The sequence below is a fragment of the Eubalaena glacialis genome, chromosome 7 (genome assembly GCF_028564815.1).
Source record: "Eubalaena glacialis isolate mEubGla1 chromosome 7, mEubGla1.1.hap2.+ XY, whole genome shotgun sequence".
Lineage (NCBI taxonomy): Eukaryota > Metazoa > Chordata > Mammalia > Artiodactyla > Balaenidae > Eubalaena > Eubalaena glacialis.
This window is the reverse complement of record NC_083722.1, coordinates 19,754,324-19,780,184: the sequence shown is the minus strand read 5'-3', so window position 1 is coordinate 19,780,184 and position 25,861 is coordinate 19,754,324. Positions and strand designations below refer to the sequence as shown.

Sequence of the window (25,861 nt, the reverse complement as noted above, 5' to 3'; positions counted from 1 at the left end):
TTGATAAAAACACTTGTAGGTTGAATGGTGTCTCCCCAAAAGATATGTTCTGCCCTAACCCCTAGGACCTGTGAATGTGTTCTTATTTGAAATTGTTGTTGCAGATGGAATTAGTTAAGATGAGGTCATACTGGAGTAGGGTGGACCCGTAATCCAACGTGACTGTGTCCTTGTAAGAAAAGAGACACAGAGACAGACACACAGGGAGCCTGCCATGTGATACTGGAGGTAGAGATTGGAGTGATGTCTCTACAAGCCACAGAACGCCAAGGATTGCCAGCAACAGCAGAAGCTAAGAGAAAGGCATGGAGCAGATTCTCCCCTAGAGCCTTCAGAGAGGATAGTCCTACCAACACCTTGATTTTAGAATTCTAGCCTCTAACACTGTGGGAGAATAAATTTCTGTTGTGTTAAGCCACCCAGTTTGTGGTACATTTTTATGGCAACATTTGGAAACTAATACAGATTTGAATAAAATCTCTCCAAAGAAAATATACAAATGCCAATAAGCACATGAAAAGATGCTCAGCATCACTAGCTATTAGGGAAATGCAAAATCACATTGAGATACCACTTCACACCCACCAGGATGGCTGTAATCCAGAAGACAGACCATAACAAATGTTGGCAAGTATATGGAAAAATTGGAACACTCATACATAGCTGGTGGGAATGTAAATGGTGTAGCCACTGGGGAAAACAGTTTGTCAGTTCCTCAAAATGCTAAATGTAGAGCTACCATACGACCCAGTAATTCTGCTCCTGGGTATATAACCAAGAGAAATGATAAACATATGTCCATACGAAATCTGGCACGTGGGAGACTCAAGAGGGAGGAGATATGGGGATATATGTATATGTATAGCTGATTCACTTTGTTATAAAGCAGAAACTAACACACCATTGTAAAGCAATTATACTCCAATAAAGATGTTAAAAAAAAAAAAAAAAAAGAAATCTGGCACGTGAACATTCACAGTGGCATTATTCATATAGCCAAAAAGTAGATACAATCCAAATGTCATCGACTGATGAGTGGATAAATAAAATGAGATATATTCATACAATGGCATAATATTTGGCAATTCAAAGGAGGGGGAAATACTGATATATGCTACAACTTGGATGAGCTTTGAAAACATTATGCTAAGTGAAAGAAGCCAGATGCAAAATGCCTCATATATATTCCATTTATATCAAAAGCCCAGAATAATTAAACCTACAGAGACAGAAAGTAGATTAGTGGTTGGCAGGAGCTGGGGGGCGGCATGGGGCTGGCTGTTAATGAGTGTGGAGTTTCTGTGATGATGGAAATGTTCTGGAATTAGATGGTGGTGATGGTTGCACAACTTTGTGAATATACTAAAGGCCACTGAAGTGTACACTTCAGAAGGGTGACTTTTGGGAGTTCCCTGGTGGCCTAGTGGTTAGGATTCTGGGCTTTCACTGGCTTGGCCCCAGGTTCAATCACTGGTTTGGGAACTGAGATCCTGCAAGCTGCACAGCACCGCCAAAAAAAAAAAAAAAGGGTGACTTTATTGTAAGTGTATTATATCTCAGCAAAAAGGTAAAAATGAAGATGTGTCTGAAAGTTCTCATTCTGTGGTGGTTATGTCTGTTTGCACACACATATACATTGCTCCTTTTATCCAAAGGTCTATCTATCATCAGCTGAGCTCTGGGACCAAAGAACCTTTATTTGTGAATAGAAACCGATCAATCCCTTGGCCCTCAGAATACACCCCTATGTCCTTGCCAAGCGGCAGAGCTGTGGCCGTCTGTCTTCTCAGCCCCACAGGTCAGATGGCTGGAGTGGATGTGTCACATTGGTCACTGCATAACCGTGTGGCTGGCCTCTGTCTCTGTCTCCTCTGCAGCACCGTGATTGTGTTTTATGTACAGACTGGGCCACCTTTCAAGGTCCTCAAAGCTGCGGAAGTGGCCCGAAATCTGCACAGGCGGCTCTCAAAGGAAAAGGCTGATTTCTTGCTTTTCAAAGTCTTGAGGATTGACACAGCAGGTATGTCCCCTATCAGAAATATTCTTTTTTATTTTTATTTTTAAAGTTCAAGTAATGTAATTACCTAATTGTTGTATAGTCAGAATTGGATTCCACTGGACTAGACATCCCATCCAATTAAATGCAATGGGAGTCGTATAGAAACATAAGTAACTACCCAGGTTAAAGGAAAAGATTTTTCGGAGGAGGTGAAATATGATTTGGTTCCTATATGGCGGGACAGTAGCCAGGTCTCATAGTCTTTTTTGACTTAAGTAGGAATGAAGTTCAATATTTCATTGTCTTTCCAATTTCTCCATGTCAACCCCTACGGGAATATTCTAAAAGAATCAGATTTGCTGATCGTGGCTATGTTTTACTGGCACAGAAAGAGGACATGTGGTCATCTTTGCTTTAGCATCCAGGGATTTGTTTTGCATTTATTTCTCCAGCTGGTTTCCTGCAACATACATTTGCCAACTATGCTTTGTCTTTGAGAGAAACTGGAGAAAAACAACAGTTATGGTCTGTTTTTAAAACCATACTCTTTCATACTGGTCATTGTCAGAGATTTCATACTTAGATGGTCAGAACAGTATTAAAAGACAGGTAAGTGTTATTGGTTGGAAAAGCCATGTTTATATAATTTATTGACCTGGGACTTCGTGCCTTAGGTTGTGAACATGGTGTTATGTAGACTCTTGGAAATTTAAGATAGCTTTTAAGTGCCTTCCAGTGGTACCACTTTTCTTAGTGGCTTGCCTGCCGCCTTTTCCTGGCACCAAACTCATTCATATGTGTGGATGGAAATGTGGTCTTTATCCCAGGTCTCTGTCCCCACCTTCCAAGGAACATGATTCCCTTATTATGTTAAAGGGGTCATTTCAATAGACACTGGAGACTGTGGTACCATTTGAGGAGTAAAATTTAATTTGTTTCAGATGTATACCTATCCACAATTGATTTTCTTTGTAATATGGAGTAAATTAATTTTTTAAGAACTCCTTTTTTTCTAGCTACAAAAGTAATATTTATTTATTGTAGGAAATTTGGAATATCCAAGAAGACAAAAAAATTAGAATAATCCTTTAGATTCTAGAGTCTAGAATTCCCACCATCTGAAGATAACTTTTGTTAATATTTTGATGTTTTTCCTTCTAGTTCCCCCATCTCTAGAAACACGTAATACAATCAGGATAATTTGATATATAATTTTTTAATCTGGTATTTAACTTAAAATCATATTATGATCATTTTCTCAAATCTTTTAAAATTCATCCCCCAATAACATATTCATGACCTCACAGTACTCCATCCTAGATATGTTCCGCAACTTATACAACCAATCCTCTACTCACAGACCTCAGGTTGATTTTAAATAATGCTGCAATGTAGATAAATCTTTGTGCACATCCCCAGTCATTTTCACTGGATAAATTCTTAGAATTTCTCTTTCTTAAGCCAAAGGGTGCTACGTTTCTGCTACATGATGAAGGCTTTTGTTTCACAGTGCAGGTGTTGGCATATTTCTGCCATTTGCTTCCAGATGAGACTGTCGATTTGAGAGACTTTCCCTGGAACCCCTGTTCATAGTGTAGGAGTCTCTTGATTCAACGAGATGCCTCTGTTCAGGGTCTATGCTATGAAAAGACACAGCTGAAGCCAGGGAGCCCCTTTTCTCCATGGTGACCTCTGCCCCACTCGCCTCCTTGCAGGGTGCCTCCTGAAGTGTTCTGGCCATGGTCACTGTGACCCCATCACAAAGCGCTGCATTTGCTCGCAGTTGTGGATGGAGAACCTGATCCAGCGTTATATCCAGGATGGGGAAAGCAACTGTGGTGAGTCCTGGTGTGGTGGAGGCTTTGGGTGAGGAGCCTTCAGACAAATCATTCTGAACTGTCAGAAAGATCTGCCTAGCTTTGCAGCTGTAAATTCAACCCTTTTCTCACCCGAAGCCAAGCGAACGAGCTCACGTGGTGATGGGTTAAGATCCTCCCACAGTTCACCTTGGGGGTGTGTTTAAGGCTTTTCATAAAACTTCCCGATGAGGAGATTCACCTTGGCAGAGCAGATTTGGCTAACCATCGCTGGCATTGCTAAGAAGGTTGCTTTGGGCTACCTGGTCCCCATTTCCAGATTGCACCTGCCTTGGCTTGAGCTGAGTGTGACCTTCTGGTGAAGTGGTCCCTGGTGTGGACCTGGCTGGAATCAGATGAACAAGAAAACTGGTCCATTCTTCCAGGCTGTCTGCCCAAGCAGGCACCAGAAATTGGAACCACCGCCTCAGCTGGCCAAGCTGGTGCCCTTAAGTCTCTTCTGAGGAGGGAATTGTATTTCAATGCCAGTCTATTCCTAAGAGTAATTTTGTTTTCTTGGGGATGTAGATGGACATAATTGGCCGAAAAATTAGGACGAGCTGACTGCCAAATTATGTTCCCACTCTCTACTACATAAAAATTTGAAAATAGCCAGCCCTTGGATTGTTATTCCAAGGAGCATGTATAACATTTAATAGAGGTAAACCTTTTGTCTTTGCTCCATTGGTTTCTCTCTTCCTGAGTTGCTGGTGCAGAACTTTTTTTTTTTTTTATAAATTTATTTATTTTTGGCTGTGTTGGGTCTTTGTTGCTGCACACAGGCTTTTCTCTAGTTGCGGTGAGTGGGGGCTACTCTTCGTTGCGGTGCGCAGGCTTCTTATTGTCGAGGGGTCTCTTGTTGCGGAGCACGGGCTCTAGGCGCACAGGCTTCAGTAGTTGTGGCACGTGGGCTCAGTAGTTGTGGTGCACGGGCTTAGTTGCTCCGCAGCATGTGGGATCTTCCTGGACCAGGGCTTGAACCCGTGTCCCCTGCATTGACAGGCGGATTCTTAACCACTGCGCCACCAGGGAAGCCCTGGTGCAGAACTTTTTACCCTGGATTTCCACAAGGATGTGGGGGAAGTGGAGATCAGGTAGCTTCTGAGCGGCTGTCTGGCTCTGTGAAAAGCGTCTTCATGTCATAGGCGACCATACAAATACTTTACTTGCTTTATTCAAACCAGGCCAGAACTAGTTTTGAGGTTCTGTGATTCTGGAATGAATATTTTGATGTGACTTTCATGGGTGTTTAAGAGGCCTTACCTCTTAACTGATGAATTTATTTTTTTCAGATTATTCTGTTCTCAGGTCAGTGTGAAATATGTGCTCCATGAGGTCCCTGAACCAGTTGGATGAAAGTCGGGTGGTTTTAAGTTGTTCTTGATTTATTTGTATTTCACCTTGCTTAGGCTCTTGACCAGCCTGGCGAGGTGGTAGCAGCACCACAGATGGCTTTGCTTGTAAGGACTCAGAAATATTCATTGTGAGTCATTGAAATAAAGCTGTTTTGCAAATGGTATGTAACATGTCCACTCTGGTTTTCTTGTTTTTCAGAGTGGAGTGTATTCTATGTGACAACATTGGCTGTAACTCTTGTCGTGCTAACAGGGGGTTTAACTTGGCTTTGCATCTGCTGCTGCAAGAGGTACCTGGCACGCTTACTTACATCTTTGAAATAAAGACACAACATTGAAGGTGATGTGACAGTTTTAGCGGCTTTTGCTTGGGTTTGTGAAGCTGCTGAACTGTTTGACAGTCACTCTTTTTATGAAGAGAAACTCGACTTTAAAAGTACTTTATAATGCATTCTCCCCCACGAGGCTTATGTGCCTAGTTAAATAGAATAATAACTAGAGACAGCTTTTTTTCATTGCAGCTCTCATATTTTCTAGAAGATTCAGTGATTCTGTATCAAATCTAATGCTCTTTTCTATCAGTCTCGCATTATGTTCACTAGAACAGTACCTAAGTGGCCTGACTAATCCACCCTCGGTAGAGAAAGGAGTTGTAGAAGTAGACTGATCCACGTGGTAGATTTACATTATTTTACGTATGTGAAGCAACAATCTAATCTACCTGAATTCTATTTCATAAATGCAAAACTTTAAGCGAAGTGAATACTATCACCAAAGAGAGGTTTTGCTTTAGATTTTTTCCCATGGAGCTGACCGCTGAGAAGCCCCAGAGCTGCCTAATTGTCCGAACCTTCCATAACCGCATGCTTGACCCTCTATAAGGAGATTTGTAGGAACAGTGATTACTCAAGTCCTTAGAAGACAGCATTGGGTCCACTTTCCTATGTGGAACTCTATAAATGCTCTCCAAAGAAGACATGATAAAAAGAAATAATGGTTATACCATAATAATAGTTATTTTTCAGAGATCACTTATCAATTTTTTTAGTTTTATTTGTGGTTATTTTCCCAAAGGTAGGACTGGTGAAAGAGAGCACAGGCACTTGGAGGCCTCCATCCCATTAAGTTTTCCCAGAACCATCTGGGCTGATGGTCACCCTGCTGTGCTTGGCTTTAAAAATTCTGCAGCTTTGTGACATTTGTATCAAGTAGATGAGGATGATGATGATGAGAGTGATTGACTGTGAGCATTTATTAAGTATTTGCCATTGTGATGAATGGTTCTAAGTGCTTTCTGTGTATTATCTTATTTAGTCCTCCTATCCACCATATGAGAAAGGGACTATTCTTACTCCCATTTTACAGGTGGGAACATGGAATCACAGAGGTAACAAAAAAATGATCTCAAAGTCACCCTGATAGTAAACCCAGGGTTAGAGGCCCATGCTGTTAATCACCAAGCTATCAGAAAATTGCCTTTGTTTGTTCTCTACATATCTTACCATAGTGTTGATGTGTATTTTCAAATTATCCCCTGAAGCATAGGATGAGGTACATAGGATCAGCCCAGTTGTTTTTAGGTGTTGACTGAGTTATTGCTTATTCCTTTGGGGGAATTTATTATAATTTCTGTTGGGTTTTTTTTCTGATTGCCAGTTACATCATCTTTTCATTCCTGCCTCTTTGGACATCTCAGGATACTATAGGTTCAGGGGGAAACTTGCTGATCCAGGTTTTTACGAGGAAGGAATGACTCATGGAGAAAAGCTTGCTAGGCCAACACACAGGTATTGAGAGTCTCTGGGAAGGTCCCTGGCACCTCAGCCTGAGGATTAGGTGAGAGCCTGCAGCTAGGAGGGTGATAGCAGTAGGGCCGTTCTTACTCTGACATGTGTTTCTTCAAGATGCATGATGTATCCCAGACTCACCAAACTCAGATCTGGCTGTGTATGCATATCCTTAATAAAAGATGCCGATTCATAGAACGTAATAGATTCTAAAGGCAAAACATTTCCTTTGGTGTCCTCCATGTGTTTTAAATCCTGGATCCTAGATACCCTTTCTGAGAATCTGAGTTGACCTTTTCTTTGTTCTTTTCAGACGAAAAAGGACTAAAATAAGGAAAAAAACAAAGTACACAATCCTGGATAACATGGATGACCAGGAAAGAATGGAGCTGAGGCCCAAATATGGTAAGGCAGCCTCCAAGATGATTTCCTGGTGCCTTTCCATTATTTGATCCAGGTGTCTGAGAGTCACCGTAGGTGAAGGGAGAACAGCAGGCTGGAGTGGGCGCTTTAACCGGGGAGGAAGAGTGAGGCTGGGATTCTGTGAAGAAAATCAACCTACTTCAATCCCGGGGATATGCTACCTGCGAGGCGATAGTTGTATTATACATGCAATGAAATCTTGGCAAAGTGCTTTGAGGCATGAATGGGTGAGGGATAGGAAATGCCTATTATTGATCGAACCAAATGACCCCAGGAATAAGACTGCTTTTCAAACAGGTGTCCCCAGTGCCTGGCTTTTCTCTACTCATGGTTGGAGGGTGGGGCCTGTGATGCTGTTTCACCCTGGCTCATCTCTGAATGCTGTTCCCTTTAGGTCTGCCACACACAAAATGCTGCAAAATAACATTTGGACTTCAAAACCAAACATTTTTCAGCATCTGCATTAGCTAATCAGCCATGTGTATAGATGGACACAAAAGCTTTTACAAAAAATTGACTTTGTTCACAGCATGAATTGGTCCCCATGCTGAAAGCTACCTCTTGACCTCAGTTAACTCTCTGATTCTCACTTATTAACTCTTGGAGACTAAAGGAACCTTCTCTGGCCCTCTGAGGCTGCTTAGCACTGATTCTATGGACTTGTCATAATTCTGGATTGATGACTAAATTGATTCTTACAGAGGGCCGTAATCACTTTCGAAGTTGTGAGATGCAGAACGTTGTCCACGGCAAATGTCGTGTATCTACCCTCTGCACAGACCCTGAGTTAGGCCCTGGAGATGGGGAGGAGAATGAAGCACAGGGCCTGCCTTGGGGTGCTCAGAGCCCAGGGGAGGATAATTACACCAGAGTCAGGGTCCTACAGAAGCCGGACAATGCCCTGTAGGAACATAGGGGCCAGAATGACTGAGCATGTATGGAGAGTGTGGTTCGGGCCTTTGGCAGGGGAAGCTTCTCAGGAAATCCACATAATAGCGTGCATTTATCAACTGCTCACCATCTGTATTACATAATTAATATCAGAGGTGTTATAAAGAGACTTTGTACCTAAGAGCTCAAAGTGCTTTTGGGTGCATTGTCTCACCCACCTGCCTCCTAAAATACACTCCCCCCTTCTGACAGTCTTGTTTCTACTCACAGTGCCCCCGTGCTCCTCATTACCAGGCTCTAAACCTGGGACACTGGTGCTTGGTCCAGGATGCCTTGTCCCCACTCCAGCCACTCCGTCTTGCCTAATCTCTTGCCCTCTTCCCTCATCGTTCTCACCACCACCCTAGTTCAGACCCTTGTGATCTCACCTGTGGACTAATAGTAACAACAGTAATAGTTAGCAGGTACTTAGTGTTTACTATGTAGGAGGTACCATTCTATGCACTTTACCACTGAATTCCGATCCTGCCAACAGCTCTATGATTATACCCATTTTACAGAAAGGGAAACTGAGGCACAGAAAAGTTTAGCAACTTGCCCAAGTAACAGAGCTAGTAGGCGCCAAAGGCAGGTGGGACAGGCCGTCTGCTCCAGAGCCTGGGCTCCCTTCCTCCATGCTGTGCTGCTCTGTGTGTGTGGCTGGCTCTCCAGTTACTCCTCTTTCTTCCTTCTGTCCTGCCACTGGGTTTTAGTAATATCTTAAAACAGCATTTTAATCATGTCACTCCTTTGCTAGTAGGACAAAATCCAAGCTTCATGGCTTCCCTTGGATTCATGTGCTTTTCTATGAGGTCCCAGCCTCTGTTTTTTGTTTTTTTTTTGCATTTCCTATGTGAATCATTTGCTCCAGACTGCTTTCTGCAAATATTTCTGGATGCGTCCGCATACTCCATGCTCCTCCACTGTCCTCCTGTCCAAACCCTTCACTCTCTTCAAATCCCATCCTGTGTGAACCATCCCTGAAGCTTATAAGTGTGTGCTTATCTCTTCTTGATTCATGTAAAATTTATTTTTAAAACTTTCTTGCCTGTCATGAACCCTCATCACGTCTTTGTCTTACATCCTTAGCTAGACACTATAAATTCTTTGAGAGCAGGGGTCACATACCTATCTCTTCTCTTATTTTAACTCCCAGCAATCAAATATTCTACTAAACATATTTGATGGGAACAAGTGGTAAAATCATAATGGTTTTCATTTATTGAGTGCTTACTAAGTGATAAATGCCGGCAAGAGCTTTACATGCACGAGTTCACTTAACCCCCACCATAAACCCGTGGAGTAGATGCTTTGTTATCTCCTAATTTAATAGATGAGGAGACTGAAAGCCCAGAGAGGTTAGGTATCTTGCCCAGGGTCACACAGCTGGTGAGTGACAAAGCTTGGGCTCAAGCTCAGCAGTGATTCCAAAGCCCCTGTTAATACTCACTAGGAAACCCCAGTCGCCTGCTGCGTTGTGAGTGATCGTTTTGCATGTGCAGCGCGCATGGCTGCGTGCATGGGACCAGAATGATGGACAGCTGAGAGGGAAAATGCCCTTCCCCCCAAGATGCATCTGTCTGCTTCTCCCTAGGTATTAAGCACCGAAGCACAGAACACAACTCCAGCCTGATGGTGTCTGAGTCTGAGTTTGACAGTGATCAGGACACAATCTTCAGCCGAGAGAGGATGGAGCGAGGGAATCCAAAGGTTTCCATGAATGGATCCATCAGAAACGGAGCTTGCTTCAGCTATTGCTCAAAGGACAGATAATGGAGCGGTTGTGAAATGGAAGGACGCCCACAGGAATCCTTTAATCCAGGACAGTCAATGGGAGTTAAAAACAAAACTAACTCTTGTTAGAATAGCATGTTCCCATCCTTTCACACTGGGCTGGAGGTGTGTCCCCGTATTTTAAAAGACCTGTCTTCCTGGGGTTTTTGAGACACAAACCAAAACAAAAACATTGCTCTTTTAACTGAGATGCTTGTCAATGGGAATAAAGGTTGGGTAAGACGCTAAGGTATATACTTAAAAGAGTTTTGTGTTTTTGTAGCTGGCACAGTGTTACGTTCCTATGTTAAGAGAAGGATTAACCTGTTTGTATCTGCAGACCCTTGCGGAAGATGAGTTCAACATGATGTAAAGAGGGCCAATTTCTCTTAGGACCTGTGATTGCCTTTAAAGACGACTTTCCAAGCGTGGTTTCTGTCGTAGGACCATTGGAGTCCGAGGGCTGTGTGTCTATATATATATATAAAGATACTTTATCTGAGGAATGGGTTGTCCTCTGTCCAGCAAGTTTTCTGTGCTGAAGAGACACCCATACAGAGCCCAGCTCTCCTGTTTTCGCTCCTTCCCTACGGCCAACCGCCATTTCTGTGCTCTCTCTAGAGAGCAGCTCTTGGAAGTTCAAGAGCTAAATAAGAATTGTATTCTGAGGACTGGAGGCAACAGAGAGGGAGGTGAGGTTTGCTCACTTGTAGGTTGAAGGTTGAAGGTAGCATTTTAGCATGTTTCACCTTTTCTTTCTCTGAGAAAAACAAGCCACACCAAGGCCTCTCTCAGCCCCAGTTTACATGAAACACAGGAAAAGTGATTATTAATTCCTTAGACATTTATTGAGTCTGTGCTATAGGCCATGCATTTGGACCTCTATCAGTAGGAAGAAAGACTCAGCAACTTTGTAATATATACAGTCGGGCCTCTGTGTCCATGGATGCAGGACCCATAGGGATGTGGGCCCCATGGATGCAGAGGTGGGAGAGTGGGGGAGGGCCGACTGTATTCCCAAACTCTGAAATACAATCAGTCTTAATGAGGATGTGTGCTTATGATACTCGGCCCCTACAGGTACTTTCCCTAATAACTTGACATAGATATCCACTTCATATGTTTAAAAATATATTTATTAAACCATTTTCTACTAAATATCTTATTTTAAATATATGAAAAAGAAATTAAAGCATCCCCAACTACAGAGCAGCACCCCAGAGCAAGGACTTGGAGTTAATTGTAGCCTGACAAGTTGGTTAGCTGATGATCGTTCCCCATCCGCCCATGGTCCTGAGGCTGGAGGCCTGGGTGGTGCCCTTGGCATTCTTTGTGGAGAGATTAGAATGAGAGGTGGGGCCCGTCACAGACAAGCGTGACCACACCTAAGCAATATTCTGTTGCACAAGCTTCTGTCACACGAGGGGAAAACTAGGATTGCTTTGCTATGACTAAGTGGAGAAGCAAAGTGATTAAACTGTCAGGTTTAAATCATCAGGACAGGACAATAGAGAAAACAGTTCCCATGGGCCTTTGAAAAAAATTAAGCTTTCCGGTGCTTTTGTTCTTGCTGCTAATATTCATCCTCATGAGACCGTCTTATTTTTAATTATTCTACTTTATAGGGAATGGCAAAAAAAAAGTAAAAAGCACAGGAGTGTGATTTTATTTTTAAAATAATTTCTCTGCTTATGTCTACACTTTCTGTATAGCCAGCCAGTTCAATACTATCAATGGTGTTAGAAGGAAAATGTGATGCTTTTTACATGAATATTTAGCTTCATACACTTAAAATCTGCCCTACCCAGTGGCCAGGGTTATGTTATTTTTGTGCACAACTGGAAATTTCTGGCACAGAGGATGGCAGCCTCAATATGAGGTCAGTAGAGCACAGTGATGGAGAAGGGAGTGATCATCTGTTAAGTGCTATGTACATAATACACGTATTTTACATACTCCATTAATCCTTACAGTTATCCTGGAAAAGTAGATATTATTCTCATGTTGCACATAATGAAGGCCCAGTGAGTTTAAGTAACTTGCTCAAGGTCACGGCCAATTAGTGGTGGATCTAGGAATCGAATGCAAATTTTGTAAGCTGCAAAGTCCGTGCTTTCCACCCTCCTCCCCTACACAAAGAACTCCCACCTCCAAGTGTTGGAGGGCAAATTCTGGTGGACCTTTTGGACCACTTGGAAGTTCTGTTCCTAGGACCAAGGATTCCCTTTGTGAAGAAAGCAAAAGACAAAGGGAGAGAAGCCTGCCTCATCTCTTCTGTTGGATCATCCCCAGGGCCACCCCTCCAGGTCACTTCTCCTTTTCTGTCTCCAGCCCGGCTAGTCTGATCTTTCCACCACAGATGGATCTTGAATCTATGGTGGAGCAGAAATAAAGACCACACCAGTGATCAGAAAGTGGGTCCTCTCTTGTCATCAGAGGAGCAGAGCGCGAGGTGGAATGGCAGCCAACATTCTTCTCTTGTGCACTTTGCATTAAGGGCCTTGGGAAGATGAAGCTCACTAGGAGCTCAGGATAGATGAGAAAAGCAGGGCCCGAGAATGTGGGAGAGGGCATTGGTAGGGCTCACAGGCTGACAAGATTCTTAGCTGCTTTGGCTGAAGTCTTGGTTTTATTTTTCTTAATGTTACCTTTTTCCCATGTATTGACAACGTATCATTTCCAATATAACACTATTAAACATATATGCTAATCTGAATAAAGGTGTCTGTATTCTCTGTAACGCCTCCTTGTTGTTGTGGAGGATGGGAATACTTATTCTTTACGCTTCTGTGTGGAGGGATTTCCCTGGAGTAGGAGGCAGCAGGCTGGCCCACGACCTGTTTTTGTGCAGCCGGTGAGCTAAGAATGGTGTTTACATTTTCAAATGGTTGAAAAAAAATATCATATTCTGTGACACATGAAACTCACATGGAATTCAGATGTCAGTGTCCATAAATAAAGTCTTACTGGAACACAGGCACACTCATTCATTCCTTTGTGCTACAACAATAGAGGTGAGTAGCTTCAACAGAGACTGTGTCCCAAGCCTAAAATATCTACTCTCTGAACCCTTACAGAAAAAATTTGCTGGAGCCTAGAGTAGCACCCCTGGCTCCCTCCTCCCCATGGGGGACAGGATTTGGGGAGGCACTGAGAGTGCTCAGTGCTGCCTGTCTTCTCTCCCCTGCTTAGATTCGGCTGCCTGCCGGCTGCCAAAACAGTACATTCCCCTGGTTTCTCTGACATTAATGGGTAGTCTACCCTTTGCTGGGAAATGCCTTCAGCTGGGGGAGGTGCAAGTTAGATTATGGGGTGTGTGTGCTTAAACTACAGCCCCTAATCTAGTTTCCATCATCCCTGTGACTCTTGCATGGAAAAATTGGTGAAATTGGTATAAAGATCGTATGAACGGTATGTACTTCCTGGTTTTGATATTGTGTTAGTTATGTAAGATGTTAAGCTCTGGGGGAAGCTAGGTGAAGGGTACACAGGAATCTATTACTTTTGCAACTTCCTGTGAACTTATAATTACACTGTGCCCTCTGTATCCGCGGATGCAGAACCGTGGATTCGAAGGGCCGATTGTACAGTGCTATTTTACATCAGGGACTTGAGCATGGGTGGATTTTGGGATCCATGGGGGTACTGGAACCAATCTCCCACGGCTACTGAGGGACGACTGTATTTAAAAATAAAAAGTCAAAAGATTTTGAGGGGAAACATACAGATCCATGATTAATCGCGAAACACTAGAAGCGTTTCCATTAGTCGGGAACAAGTTTTTTAAAGAGGCAAAACCATCATTTCTCCTACTAAATGGTCCATAGAGCCTCCCTTTTTGAGATGAGCTTAGCGAACAGCCAAGCTTCCTTTATTTGAAGCCTACATGGTGAGAGTTACTACCTCTGTTCTCCTGAAGACGAGCCCAGAGTTGCAGTGCTGAGTCTTAGCACAACAGGAAAAAGCACATAGCCTTATATAATCTGACAGAACATCTGAAAAACGTCCTTGTCCACTAAACCACTGGGACAGTGGTGGTGTCTGTGGTCTAAATTGTGGCTACTCCTTCCTGGTTAGCGGATAAAAGGGATGGATTATAGGTAAATTTAAAGACCACCAATTTCCAAATCCATTTCCACTCATTTATAAATAGCGCACAAATAGAATATCCCTGTAGCCTTTCAACACTCAGACCATGCAGGACCTGTTCTTTTTCCAGACAGGTTTCCCACACTTGATAAATGAAAACCACAGTAATTTGCTTTTAAAATTTGTTGCAAGTTAAATCAGAGATAAAGCAGCTCTAACAGGTGAAAATTTACTGATAGAAATAGTAGGAAGATGAAAATACACTTGCTTCTAAGCAGAGGCCTAGGCCAAGCATTGAACAAACCCACAAATTGAGAGTATAAAAAATGAACAGAAACTTCAATTAAATAGAGTCGGGCGACCAGAAGGGGGAGCTCTCACACCCTGTGATGATAGTAAAGCCCAACAGGAAGAAGGAAGACTTCTCTTTCCTGGTAAGGACTCAGCCAATGAAAAGTCATGAAGTTTTTAATTATAACCCTCCCAACTTCCCTTTCCTCCCTATAATAGTGTTCTTCTTCCCTTGCTGGGCAGGGGCTTGCAAGCGGCTTGCCATGGCTGTGGGCACTGTTTTGCAATTCTCTGCCAATACCGAATAAACCCATCTTTGCTGGAGAAATATCTGGGAGTCTGTTTGTTTCAGTCAACAAGAGGTAAGTGGATCGTTTCTCCTGGTAACAGTAATTTTAAAAATCAAAAGCAGGTTAAGAGAAATGCATGCAATAAGTGGAATGACAAAGGGAGATGTGTATTCTTTCTTCCAGAGAAAACCTTACCTTTGTTCAAGGCCTACTGATACAATTTGGATTCAATGAGGCCACGTGAAATTTCTTAGAATATAAATGAACACTGGATGAAAATATAAGATATGCTGTTTAAATAATTAACAGTGATTATATCTGAATGGCAGGGTTTCAGAAATGTCTTCCTCATACATTTCTGTATCCAAAAAAACCCAACCTTTGAAAAAAGTACATAATGGATAACAGTAGCACATGTAGAGGAGAGAAGCTGGTGAATTTGAGAAAGCTGGAGGCTACTCCTTTCTTAGGCAACCACACCTGCAAACCAGGTAAATTTTCTATTTAGTGCAGCAAACATTTAATGAGCACAAACCATATGACAGGCCTGTTACCAAGTCTAAGCTTGTACTGCGCACTGCACAACAGGCCAATAATCAAGAGACAAGGAATAACGACTTTATTCGGAAAGCCAGCAAACCGAGAAGAACATGCCCCAAAGAACCATCTTGCCTGAGTTAGAATGCAGGCTTCTTTTATACTAAAAGGGGAGGGAGTAAAGTCAAACATTTCCTGGTTCGGGTCGGCCTCTGTAGGGGATGTGTTCATTTCTTCCTCCCTGCAGTCATTCAAAGGTGGGCCTGGTCAGGATGTTTCCTGTGAGCTAAACAAAGGTATTTTAGCTTAATGCTCATTACCTGGGAAGCAGGGTTCCCAGAGATGGGGCGTTATGTATAGTTTAAGCTCATAGGCAACATCCCTTTAGTGATTAACTTGTAATAGAATGCAAAACGTTCTTCCCTGTTACAGGCCGTCCTGTAGGAAGGTGCTAGGGTACCAAATTTCACAGGCAGGTTCCCTGCCCAAGAGATCACACACTAGTCAAGGGAGCACAGTTTATACATGTAGGAGAGGAAAAATAATTTTCCCTCTACATTTCTGAGTTCTTGGCTGAGACCACTGCAATGAAAGATTAACAAGAGAAAGACAAACAGAAGTTTATTAACATGTATATCTCAGGTAAACATGGGACACACTCAGGGAGAAATGAGTAACTCGAAGAGGTGGCTTAAAACTTCAGCTGACAGAGCATTTCAACAAAAAACAATAAATCTCTGGAGAAATGACAGGACAGAGGAAAGCAGCTGTAGGCTTTCAAGGGCGGAGATAAAGGCTAGTTAGTAAAATTTGTTATTTAGATTCCAGGCTGATTGGGCCTGAAGTTGTCTCTGGGAATTAACCTTTGTCCTTCCCTCCTGATGCGGGGAGGAGAGCACCTTTATAAATCTGTATCCTGCTTTTAGGCAAATGGAGGGGGAAGGAAAGATAGAGGGCTTTTCTTGTATCTGCTTCTTAATTGCCTTCAGCTCACAAAACACCTATGCCAAAGTGGCACCTTTTGGGGTGGCATGTCCTGAACTCCTACAGTCATATTTTGGGGTGGCATACGTATCCAAACTGGTCTAATAATCTCCAAAGTAAACTCAAATGATGAACTGGCAAGAAAAAACCCCACAAACCAGAAACCTTGACATAAAAAGAGGAAATTCTGTTAATTCAACCTTTATTAATTACACACGCACAACTCTGCTGACAAGACATTGACACACACATGCAATTATCAAAAACTGGAAAAATGAATTATGTGCACGTTTAAAAAAAAAAATATTTCCACACTTCCAACTACACTTATTCCCAAGTTTTAGCCCATAAAATACAGCACGAAAAAAATCACAGCATAACTATCATTCAAGTAAAATGCTATCTACCATAGCTGCTCCTGAACAGTTAAAACCCTGGGCTCCAGCCTTCCGAGAAGGCAGTCATGTGGCACAGTTTAAAGTTAATGATACAAGTTTACAATAAAATAGAGTTATTTGCATTGTGCTTCTGATCTTTACTTTCACTGAGTCTTTCCATAAAAATAAAGGTAGATGAACCAGCGCTTGACATAAAATTGTATTTTAAAGCTACTCAAATGGATAAAGATAATAGGTACAGAGGAGCTTTTTAAATGAGAATCCCTGCATAGCTGGGGAAAGTAAATTGAGAAGTGTTTTTTCAAGGCCAATAGACTCCCATTCTCTGGGTAATTTCATATGAATTATGTGAAAATTGCTGGGAAGTTCTTGGTGAGAATTCACTGGAGCAAGGCCCAGAAAAGTACTTTTTACACAGTAGGTGTTCAATAAAATGATATAATGCCTCATAAACGGGGGAAGGTCAATATCTCCCTCTTGGTTTAGATCAGGGGTTGGCAAATTATTTCTGTAAAAAGCCAAAGAGTAAATACTTTAGGCTTTGTGGGCAATACTGTCTGTGCTGCAGATACTCAACTTTGCCAAGAAAGTAGCCATAGATCATATGGTAAATGAATGGATGTGGCTGGGTTCCAATAAAATTTTATTTCTGGACACGGAAATCTGAATTTCACAAAATTTTCACGTGTCATGAAATACTATTCTTTTGATTTTTTTCCCCAACCACTCCTTTGGGAATATAAAAACCATACTTAGCTCTGGGTTGTACAAAAGCAGATGGCAGGCCAGATATGGGCTGTGAGCCAACCCCTGGTTTAATGGTCCTTTTCTATTTCATGTTATAACATACATTTTTTAAAAAATCCATCACATTTGGTTACCTTATTGAAAAATAACCCCCAAAATGTTCATTTAAGAATACTTCTCCGTTTTCCCCACAACCCAGAACAATTTTACTAAACAGTAAGCTATTTCCTTTTCAAATTATTTTAATTCCAAAATTAATCAAAGATATTGGAATGAGTGTCTGGCCCTCAATTTATGTACCTGGTGAGCCAAATATACTAGAAAACTCAAAATCTGCCACCCAGCCAAGACATTCACTGATTTACAAAGTTACAAATGTATTTGAATGTATTCCTCCAAACATTTCAAGCACCAGTATTCCAGACTTCTAAAAACTAGTGTTAGAGCATTTTTATCATTAATAGAAAACAGATGGGCACACCCAAATATTAAGTAATTAGGGTGTTACATAAAACAACCCTAAAACTAAAAAGTAGAAATTCACTGTCAATACGATGCGTACGTGATTCTGGACAGGGTCTGAGCAATGCATGTTACCAGGAGGTGGATTTCAGCTCATTCCTTATTGGGCCTTAGGGGAGATGGCTGATGTAACCCAGGGCAAACACAAGGCAGCTCCAGGACTGGCCGTGGTACTTTTGTGCACAGGGACATCTCAGACCTTTAGCTATTCAGCTCCCCATGGCTCAGTGAGAGACGCTACATCCTAGCTGGGTCCAGGAGTGACTGCCTCTAGCACTCCTTTCATGCATGTTTTCCTTCTCCTCCCCAGAATATCCACAGAATGTCAGTGGAGTGTGCACACAGAGAGAGTGGGAAAGGAGGTGCTTCATCCTTGTCTGTTCCACCGGGAACAGCTTTTATTCCTTTTCCTTGTATATCAGGACAGACGGAGACATGATACAGAAAAGCCTAGTGTGTTTTTAATCAGAGTTTTTCTTTCAGAGTGACAGGAAACAGTGGTCATAGGGTTTTTTTGTTTTTGTATTTTTAAAATGATGAACTATAAAAACTCTTATTGGATAAAAGGTGCCTGAAGGGCAAAACCTCATGCCTCTTCCAATTGGCAATTATGGAAATTCTTTTTTCCTTTTGGGATTATTGTCGTAAAAGTGCTTTCGCTCTTTTGCAGGTGAAGGAGCAGCACTTCCTAAGAACAGAAATAGCAGGCTGCAGGTGACAAGCCCTCACTCAGGCTCAGGTGCTGGGCAGGTGGGTACCAACCTCCGCTCACCTTGGCAAAGCCACTGCCGGACACCCCAGCGGGGCTGGGAGGTGCTGCTCATAATAATGATGACTCCTGCACTTACACTGAATTTTTACTTTTTGGCAAAGACTTTCACTTTCTCTGAGGCTCACAATAGCCCATGGAGCTAAATAAGGCATGTATAGAATCTCCACTCTCCTGAGGGATTGGGGGTGGGTGCGGGGAGGGGTTGAATGGCACATCCATGGGGACAAAGCCAGGCCAGGCCATTACTTGTGGGCCATCCATCCCACCAAGCTGCTGCTGCTGTGCTTTACTTTATGCTTAGGCTCATTTCCTAATGGAAACAACATGACATGGAAAACAGCACAGAAATGAAAACAAAATCTTTAAGCAGTTAATTTAGGACAATGGAGACTTCAATTTAAAAAATGGTCCGAAAAGGGAGAGGGGTTCCTTCATGTCTCAAAGAAACACAGGCAATTCCGTGCTATTTCTGAAGTCTTAAAAAATGAATGGTTCAGAGGCTTCTGCAGCAACACCTCGGAATACCCAGCAAGTGTCTTTAGTGCTGAGCTGGCAGGTTGCCAGGGGTGCTTCATCACCCCAACCGGCCCGTCAGTCACACTCAGGGGGCTTCCCTGCAGCCCTCCGGGTCTAAGCTCCGGAGCCATGTGGGTGCTGGCTGCGGCATTGCCCAGACAGTGATCCAGCCGTGACCATGGGGCTGCAGGGGCCGGCTGGCCTCACGCTGCACTTTGCTCTGAGGCAGACGGGGTCGTGGTGGGGTCCAGGGCTTCATTCTATAAACACTACGCTGGTTCTCGGGGAGTCTGCGGCCTCAGGAGCATGGCATATATTGGTCCCTAGTCAGGTAAGGGGAGGGGTAGGATTTGCATCTGCTTAAGATTATGAGGATTGGATGAGCTTTAAAAAATTCCTAATTCAGATACCCTATGGGCTTATTTAAAATAATGGATGGCGTGTCCCCATACATGTAGGGAAGCTTCCTTTTTTATTTTTTAAAGAACTAAAGAATCCTATAAGCCTCCAAAGCACACGTACTTGAGCTCCAGATACTCATCAATGCCATACTTGGAGCCCTCTCGCCCAAGGCCGGACTGCTTCACCCCCCCGAAAGGGCACTCCACGGAGGAGATCAATCCTTCGTTAATGCCAACCATGCCGACTTCTAGCCGCTCTGCCACCCTCCAGATCTGGGCTGGGTCTTGAGAGTAAAAATAACCTGTCATGGGGATAAAGGACATGGATGTAGAACAGTCATTAAAGACAGCGGTCCCCAACCTTCTTGGCACCAGGGACTGGTTTCATGGAAGACAATTTCTCCATGGACAGCAGGGGGAGATGGTTCAGGCGGTAATGCGAGCCATGGGGAGCGACAGGAACCGGCAGATGAAGCTTCGCTGGCTCGCCCGCCGCTCACCTCCTGCTGTGTGGCCCGGTTCCTAATGGGCCATGGACCGGTACCGGTCTGCGGCCCTGGGGGTCGGGGACCCCTGATTAAAGACATCATGTCCACAGCTGAGGATGCCATGGATGACCATCTGCCTAGTGATGCGGGCCTGGAGCCCTCCCTGCTCCCACGTGGAGCCCCGAGTTGGTCCTGTGCATGTCTTCGTCTCAGAACCTTTGGAAATCATCTTTCTGTTTCTGTTCCACTCTCGCTAGCGCTCTCACCATCTCCTATCAGGTCTGTAACAACAATGAACGCCGCTCCTGTGGCCTCCTGTTCAATGCATCCTGCACATGTCTGTTAGATTATCCACGTGATATTTTTACCCAAACTTTCCAGGGACTCCTTGTTACCTATAAATAAGGTTAAATTTCTGGTGGGTATGTGAACTCTCCCTAATGTGGTTTCAATCAACATTTTCAGCTTTATCTTCCATTATTCCAGCCATTGTCACCAAACTTGTCCACCCAATCCTCTCTGTCCTATCATACTTCACTTCTTAACTCCCTTGGTCCCCCTCTGCCCAGAATCTCTCTCCTCCGATCTCTGCACGACCAGAATCCTGCCCATCTTTGATGACCTGGTTCGGAGCGTGGCTTCCTCCACCATCCATCCCATCGAGAAGGGACGAAAGGAACACCAAACTCGGCGTTATGGAGGCACTTGTGCACACCTTACTCCGGCTTTAGGCTCTTTGAGTAGGGGCAGACTCAGTCTCAGCAGCAGAGTAAGGGACCCTACAGTGTGCACGTCCTTCCTCTGGTTATCAACAGTTCTCTTCCACCCAGAGGGGAAGCTCCAATAGAGCACAGCTGTATCTTGTATCTTTGTCAGCACTTCATTCACTCTGGATGCTAAATACAGATTGGTTGAGTGCATTTTTTTTTAATGCCTTATGTTTTTTTTATAAAGTCATTTATTTATTTATTTATTTTTGGCTGTGTTGGGTCTTCATTGCTGCGCGTGGGCTTTCTCTAGTTGTGGCAAGCGGGGGCTACTCTTCGTTGCAGTGCGTGGGCTTCTCATTGCGGTGGCTTCTCGTTGCGGAGCACGGGCTCTAGGTGCGCGGGCTTCAGTAGTTGTGGCACGCGGGCTCAGCAGTTGTGGCTCGCGGGCTCAGTAGTTGTGGCACACAGGCTTAGTTGCTCTGCAGCATGTGGGATCTTCCCAGACCAGGGCTCGAACCCGTGTCCCCTGCATTGGCAGGTGGACTCTTAACCAGTGCGCCACCAGGGAAGCCCTTGTTGAGTGCATTTATGCACATATAATTTTGTCAGGGTCATAGGGTACATTCTGTGGCCACCTTGTCCATGTCCAAACTGAAAGATACTCTGTGAGGCTCCCTCTGCCTGTGCTGCCTTCGCTTCCTTCATTGCCCCTGATGCTCTCTGTGAGGTCAGGCGCTATTTCTTTTGTCCAGGCTTCCAGGAGCCACACAAAATGGGAGGAAAAGCCCTTGGAATTTCCAGGCATCGAGCCTCTGGGAACATGGGACTTACAGGGTGCGTGCGATTCTCCACCTGAAACACGGCACTGCTTCTCCCACCACCATACCCAGCTCCAACCAGGGAGCCCCCACCCTGCATCCGGGAACGAGGCAAAAGAACACGGACTTGCACAAGCCCACCCTCGCCCCTGGGGAAGCAATGAAACACATGCTCCAGTGAAGTTGCCTTCTCAAGACCCAGGGTGACGTTTAAAAGGCCACCCTGGCATCAGCTGGAGAAGTGATTATGACAGCTACCGAGCGAGGACGGACGCCTACCTGCCAGCCCGACGTCGGCCACATTAGCGATCGCCACCGCCTCCTCCTCTGTATCAAACCTGCCAAATCAAGATGGGTCATCAGCAAAATCCCTAAGGGGAGAGTAAGGAAAACCAGCTGATTTCCTCCTGATTTGTTTCCCAAATAAGGGCGAGGGGTTAATCAGAGCTTTGCAGAGAGTACAGAGGAAAACACCATCACTCACTGCAACCGTGCAGAGTTCAAGACTAGCGAGCTCGGATCAACACCAGTTCATCTCCTCTAGGAGATCGGGAGACACACAGGGTACTGCAGAGTATTCACAATGTCGAACAAAACGCCTTAAGAAAAGGATTACGGCTCTTGCTACCTACTAAGAAGAATAATATGTACCGATCGGACTTCCCTGGTGGTCCAGTGGTTGGGACTCCACGCTTTCACTGCTGTGGCCCCGGGTTCAATCCCTGGTTGGGGAACTGGGATCCCGCAAGCCACAAGGTGGGGCCAAAAAAAAAAAAGAAAGAAATGTACCGATCATAACAACTACCTTAGAAGCAGCCATAATGTAGGAGAAGGAAAACATCCAGAGGCCACTGGGGCCCAGGGCTCTAGTGTCGGCCCCACCACTTATGCTCTAAACATTGTGACGGTGCTGGGGGTCTGTTCCCCTTGGAAATGAGACTGCTAGTGTGGAAGCCTTATGCAGTCTCTTCCAGCTTTATCATCGTATTTCTGGGACAACGTTTCAGAGGCCTTTTTCTGTTGCCCCAGAACTGTAACTGGGGGCAAAACATTGTCCGCATCCCAGTTCCTCAATTCAGAGGTCCAGCAGCAGTGGCAGCCAGCCAGCCAGCCCTCTGAAGTCACCAGGCAGAGCTGGCGGACCCCAGTCAATGCAAGAGGACGACTGGGAGAGAAGAGAGCGCTCTGGGGGAGGGCAGGTCAAGGAGGGTGACCCCAGGAGAATTATTTGTTCCGAGGACGACCAGCTGTGTCTCCCAGGGCTTGGCTCTCCACCTGTAGAGAGTAAGCCATTCTATCCGCCAGAGAACAGAAAACAGGGCATCACCCATGTCCTCACTGCCCACCTGTCCCTCAAAAATGCAGTCATTGGGACTTACCTGGTGGCACAGTGGATAAGACTCTGAGCTCCCAATGCAGGGGGCCCGGATTCGAGCCCTGGTCAGGGAACAAGATCCCACACGTGTGCCGCAACTAAGGAGCCTGACTGCTGCAACTAAGGAGCCCACGTGCAGCCACTAAGGAGCCCTGGAGCCACTAAGACCCAGGGCAACCAAATAAATAAATAAATAAATAAAAAGAAAATGCAGTCATCTCATCATCAGTTGTGACAGCCTTGAGGATTTTCACCTTTCTGTGCTAACGTGGGTGGTGCTCCCACCACCCTGTGTCCCAGAAGAAGTGTGAGACCAGAGACCCCTAGTAACAACTGTGTCCCCCTCCCTGACCTAATGCTTTATTTACACAACAACAACCATAATGATATCAGGCAATGTGCTAAGTGCTTTACGTACATTATGTCATTTAAACCTTACAACTGTCCTGTGAGGCAGGTACTAGTTTTTACTCCTTTTCCCATCAAGGACCCTGAGGCTCAGAGAAGTTAACCTGTTCAACGGGACACAGGTATGAAGTAGCAAAGCCTGAATCTACACCCAACTCATCTCCAAAGCCTGCATTCCTAACCACTACATCCTTTTGGAAAATGTCAAGTTCATACTCCAGGTAAAAAAAAAATTATTAAAACAAAGAAGATGAAAGTTCTCCAAGTGGTTCATTTCCCCAATGTCAGATTAATCTATAAATTTCATTAGCAATAGAAGAGAGAGAAATATTTGGAGAAATAATGACCAAGAATTTCCCAGGACTAAACAAACACTTTAGACATTAAAGAAAGACATTAGGACCTCAGACTGAAAAAGCTCACAGTGTGCCATACCCAAGCTACCATGGTAAAATTTAAGAACGTCAAAGGCCGTGAGAAATTTTAAAAGTCTCTAAAGAGAAAAAGCATATCCCTTGACAGGAGTAAGAACCAGGTATCAGCTTTCTCAGTGACAACCCTCGAAATAAGTAGACAAAGGTGTGACATCTTCAAAGTGTTGAAGCTAGAATTTTATGCAGGTGAATTATTATTTACTTGTGACTGTGAGATAAAAGGTCGCATAAGAACACACAGTTCATTTCCCACAGACGCCCTTGAAAGAACTCTTAAAGGATGTACTTCATTACAAAGAAAAATGAGTTCAGCAGAAAGCAAGAGAGCAAAGTAGAGAATTTGGTAAATTTTGTGGTCTAAAGAGGCAATAATAGAAACAAAATTTTTTAAATGTTACATTGAACTTAGTGTTTCCACTGATACAACCCCGCTCTCTACTTCAGCCCATCCCCCACCCAGGCCTCAAACGACACATGAACTGGATTTCTCTCCAGGTTTCCTTTTCCTTTCCTACCCTTTCTCCTGTCTTCCAACCCGCTGGATGACCTTACTTGATAACGGGTGCCACAGGCCCAAAAGTCTCTTCCTGAGAGCAGAGCATGTCTCGGGTGACATTGCTGAGCAGGGTGGGCTCGAAGAAATTTTTTCCAACTTGATGTCGCTTCCCGCCTGTCACAACGGTGGCCCCTTTGGAAATGGCATCACTCACATGTTTCTCTACCTGTGTGAAGAGAAGAAGAAGAGCCCTTGGGAAAGGTGGTCGAGGATACTTGGGAAATGTTTAAACTGCAGAAAACTGTAACTGGGTTTCTTTCTTTTTCAAATAGGTTAATGTACCCTGGCCCCTTCTGGGTAGAAAGAACCAAATACACAGAGGTACAGAGGCAAGAGGGCACATGGTGTGTACCATGCTGTCTCCTCCCAGCTCTGTGATTTTCTGGCTGTTTGCTCTTACAGTTTGTCAAACGGTCTAATATACATATGCCCATGTCTTTGCAGGCCTGATGCTCAGCTGTCTCCCTGGGATTTGTTCTCATCTCCTTCCTGGGTTAGTTCCAGCCTCTTGGATCCCATGTTGTTCTCCTCCCTGGATTTCACTTTCATTTTGTTCTAATACATTCTCCTCGAGTAGTTGTTTCAAAAAAGGTGCACTGAAAATGGTTTACCTTCAGAGTTTTCTGACACTGCATGTCTGGTGTTTTACCTTGCATTGGTTGGTGATGGAATTTGGACCCAAAGTAATTTTCCTTCAGAACGCTGAGTGCAGGTTCGATCCCTGATCAGGGAACTAAGATCCCACATGCCAGCAGCGTAGCCAAAAAAAAAAAAAAAGTCCTCACTCCTTTGTGGGTTTGTGGGTAGCTTTTCCCGCCTCTGGAAGCTTCTTGAATATTCTGGTATGTTCCTGACATTCTAAAATTTTAATGAAACATATCTGGGTTTTTCTTTTTATTATTCTACTTGGCAATTGACGAAGTCTTTCAATTTTGAAGAATTGTTATTTTCCCCTAGCTCTGAGAAGTTTTCCTCTAGTATTTGATAATCCTATTTCTTCCATCTCAGGTCTTTCTTTCTAGAGTTCCTATTACTAAAATGGATACACCCCTCACCTCAGATGGATTTCTTTGTGCATTCCTGCCATATTTTTCATCTCTTTGTCTTTTGCTTTAAATTCTAAGAGCTCTCCTCGATTTTGTCTTCCATCTTCATTACTGAGTTTTAAAAAGATTTTGGCCACCATGTTTTTAATTTCTAAAAACATTCTTTCTAGGAGTTCCCTGGTGGCCTAGTGGTTAGGATTCCAGGCCTTCACTGCTGTGGCCCGGGTTCAATCCCTGGTCAGAGAACTGAGATCCCACAAACTGCGTGGCACAGCCAAATAAATAAATAAAAACGTTCTTTCTTGTTCTCATTGCTTCATTTTCATAGAACCTGCTTCTGTTTTATAGATGTACTA

At 43.8% G+C, this 25,861-nt stretch overlaps 2 protein-coding genes across 3 annotated transcripts in view; one reads left to right on the top strand and one right to left on the bottom strand.

Moving 5' to 3' along the window:
- The window catches only part of KIAA0319 (KIAA0319 ortholog), a 54,815-nt gene extending 44,535 nt beyond the window's left edge, over positions 1–10,280 (top strand). For both annotated transcript variants that reach the window (XM_061194876.1, XM_061194875.1), the window contains 5 exons: positions 1,878–2,020; positions 3,715–3,837; positions 5,410–5,500; positions 7,311–7,402; positions 9,945–10,280. In XM_061194876.1, the coding sequence (XP_061050859.1) occupies positions 1,878–2,020; positions 3,715–3,837; positions 5,410–5,500; positions 7,311–7,402; positions 9,945–10,123 (628 nt within the window). In that variant the 3' untranslated portion in view covers positions 10,124–10,280. The remainder of the gene's footprint in view (positions 1–1,877; positions 2,021–3,714; positions 3,838–5,409; positions 5,501–7,310; positions 7,403–9,944) is intronic.
- A 6,240-nt stretch (positions 10,281–16,520) lies between these two features.
- Positions 16,521–25,861, bottom strand: part of ALDH5A1 (aldehyde dehydrogenase 5 family member A1) — a 33,590-nt gene continuing 24,249 nt past the window's right edge. The window contains exons 8-10 of the mRNA XM_061195766.1: positions 24,456–24,625; positions 21,966–22,024; positions 16,521–19,972 (exon numbers count right to left, since the gene is read on the bottom strand). Of these exons, the coding sequence (XP_061051749.1) occupies positions 19,767–19,972; positions 21,966–22,024; positions 24,456–24,625 (435 nt within the window). The 3' untranslated portion in view covers positions 16,521–19,766. The remainder of the gene's footprint in view (positions 19,973–21,965; positions 22,025–24,455; positions 24,626–25,861) is intronic.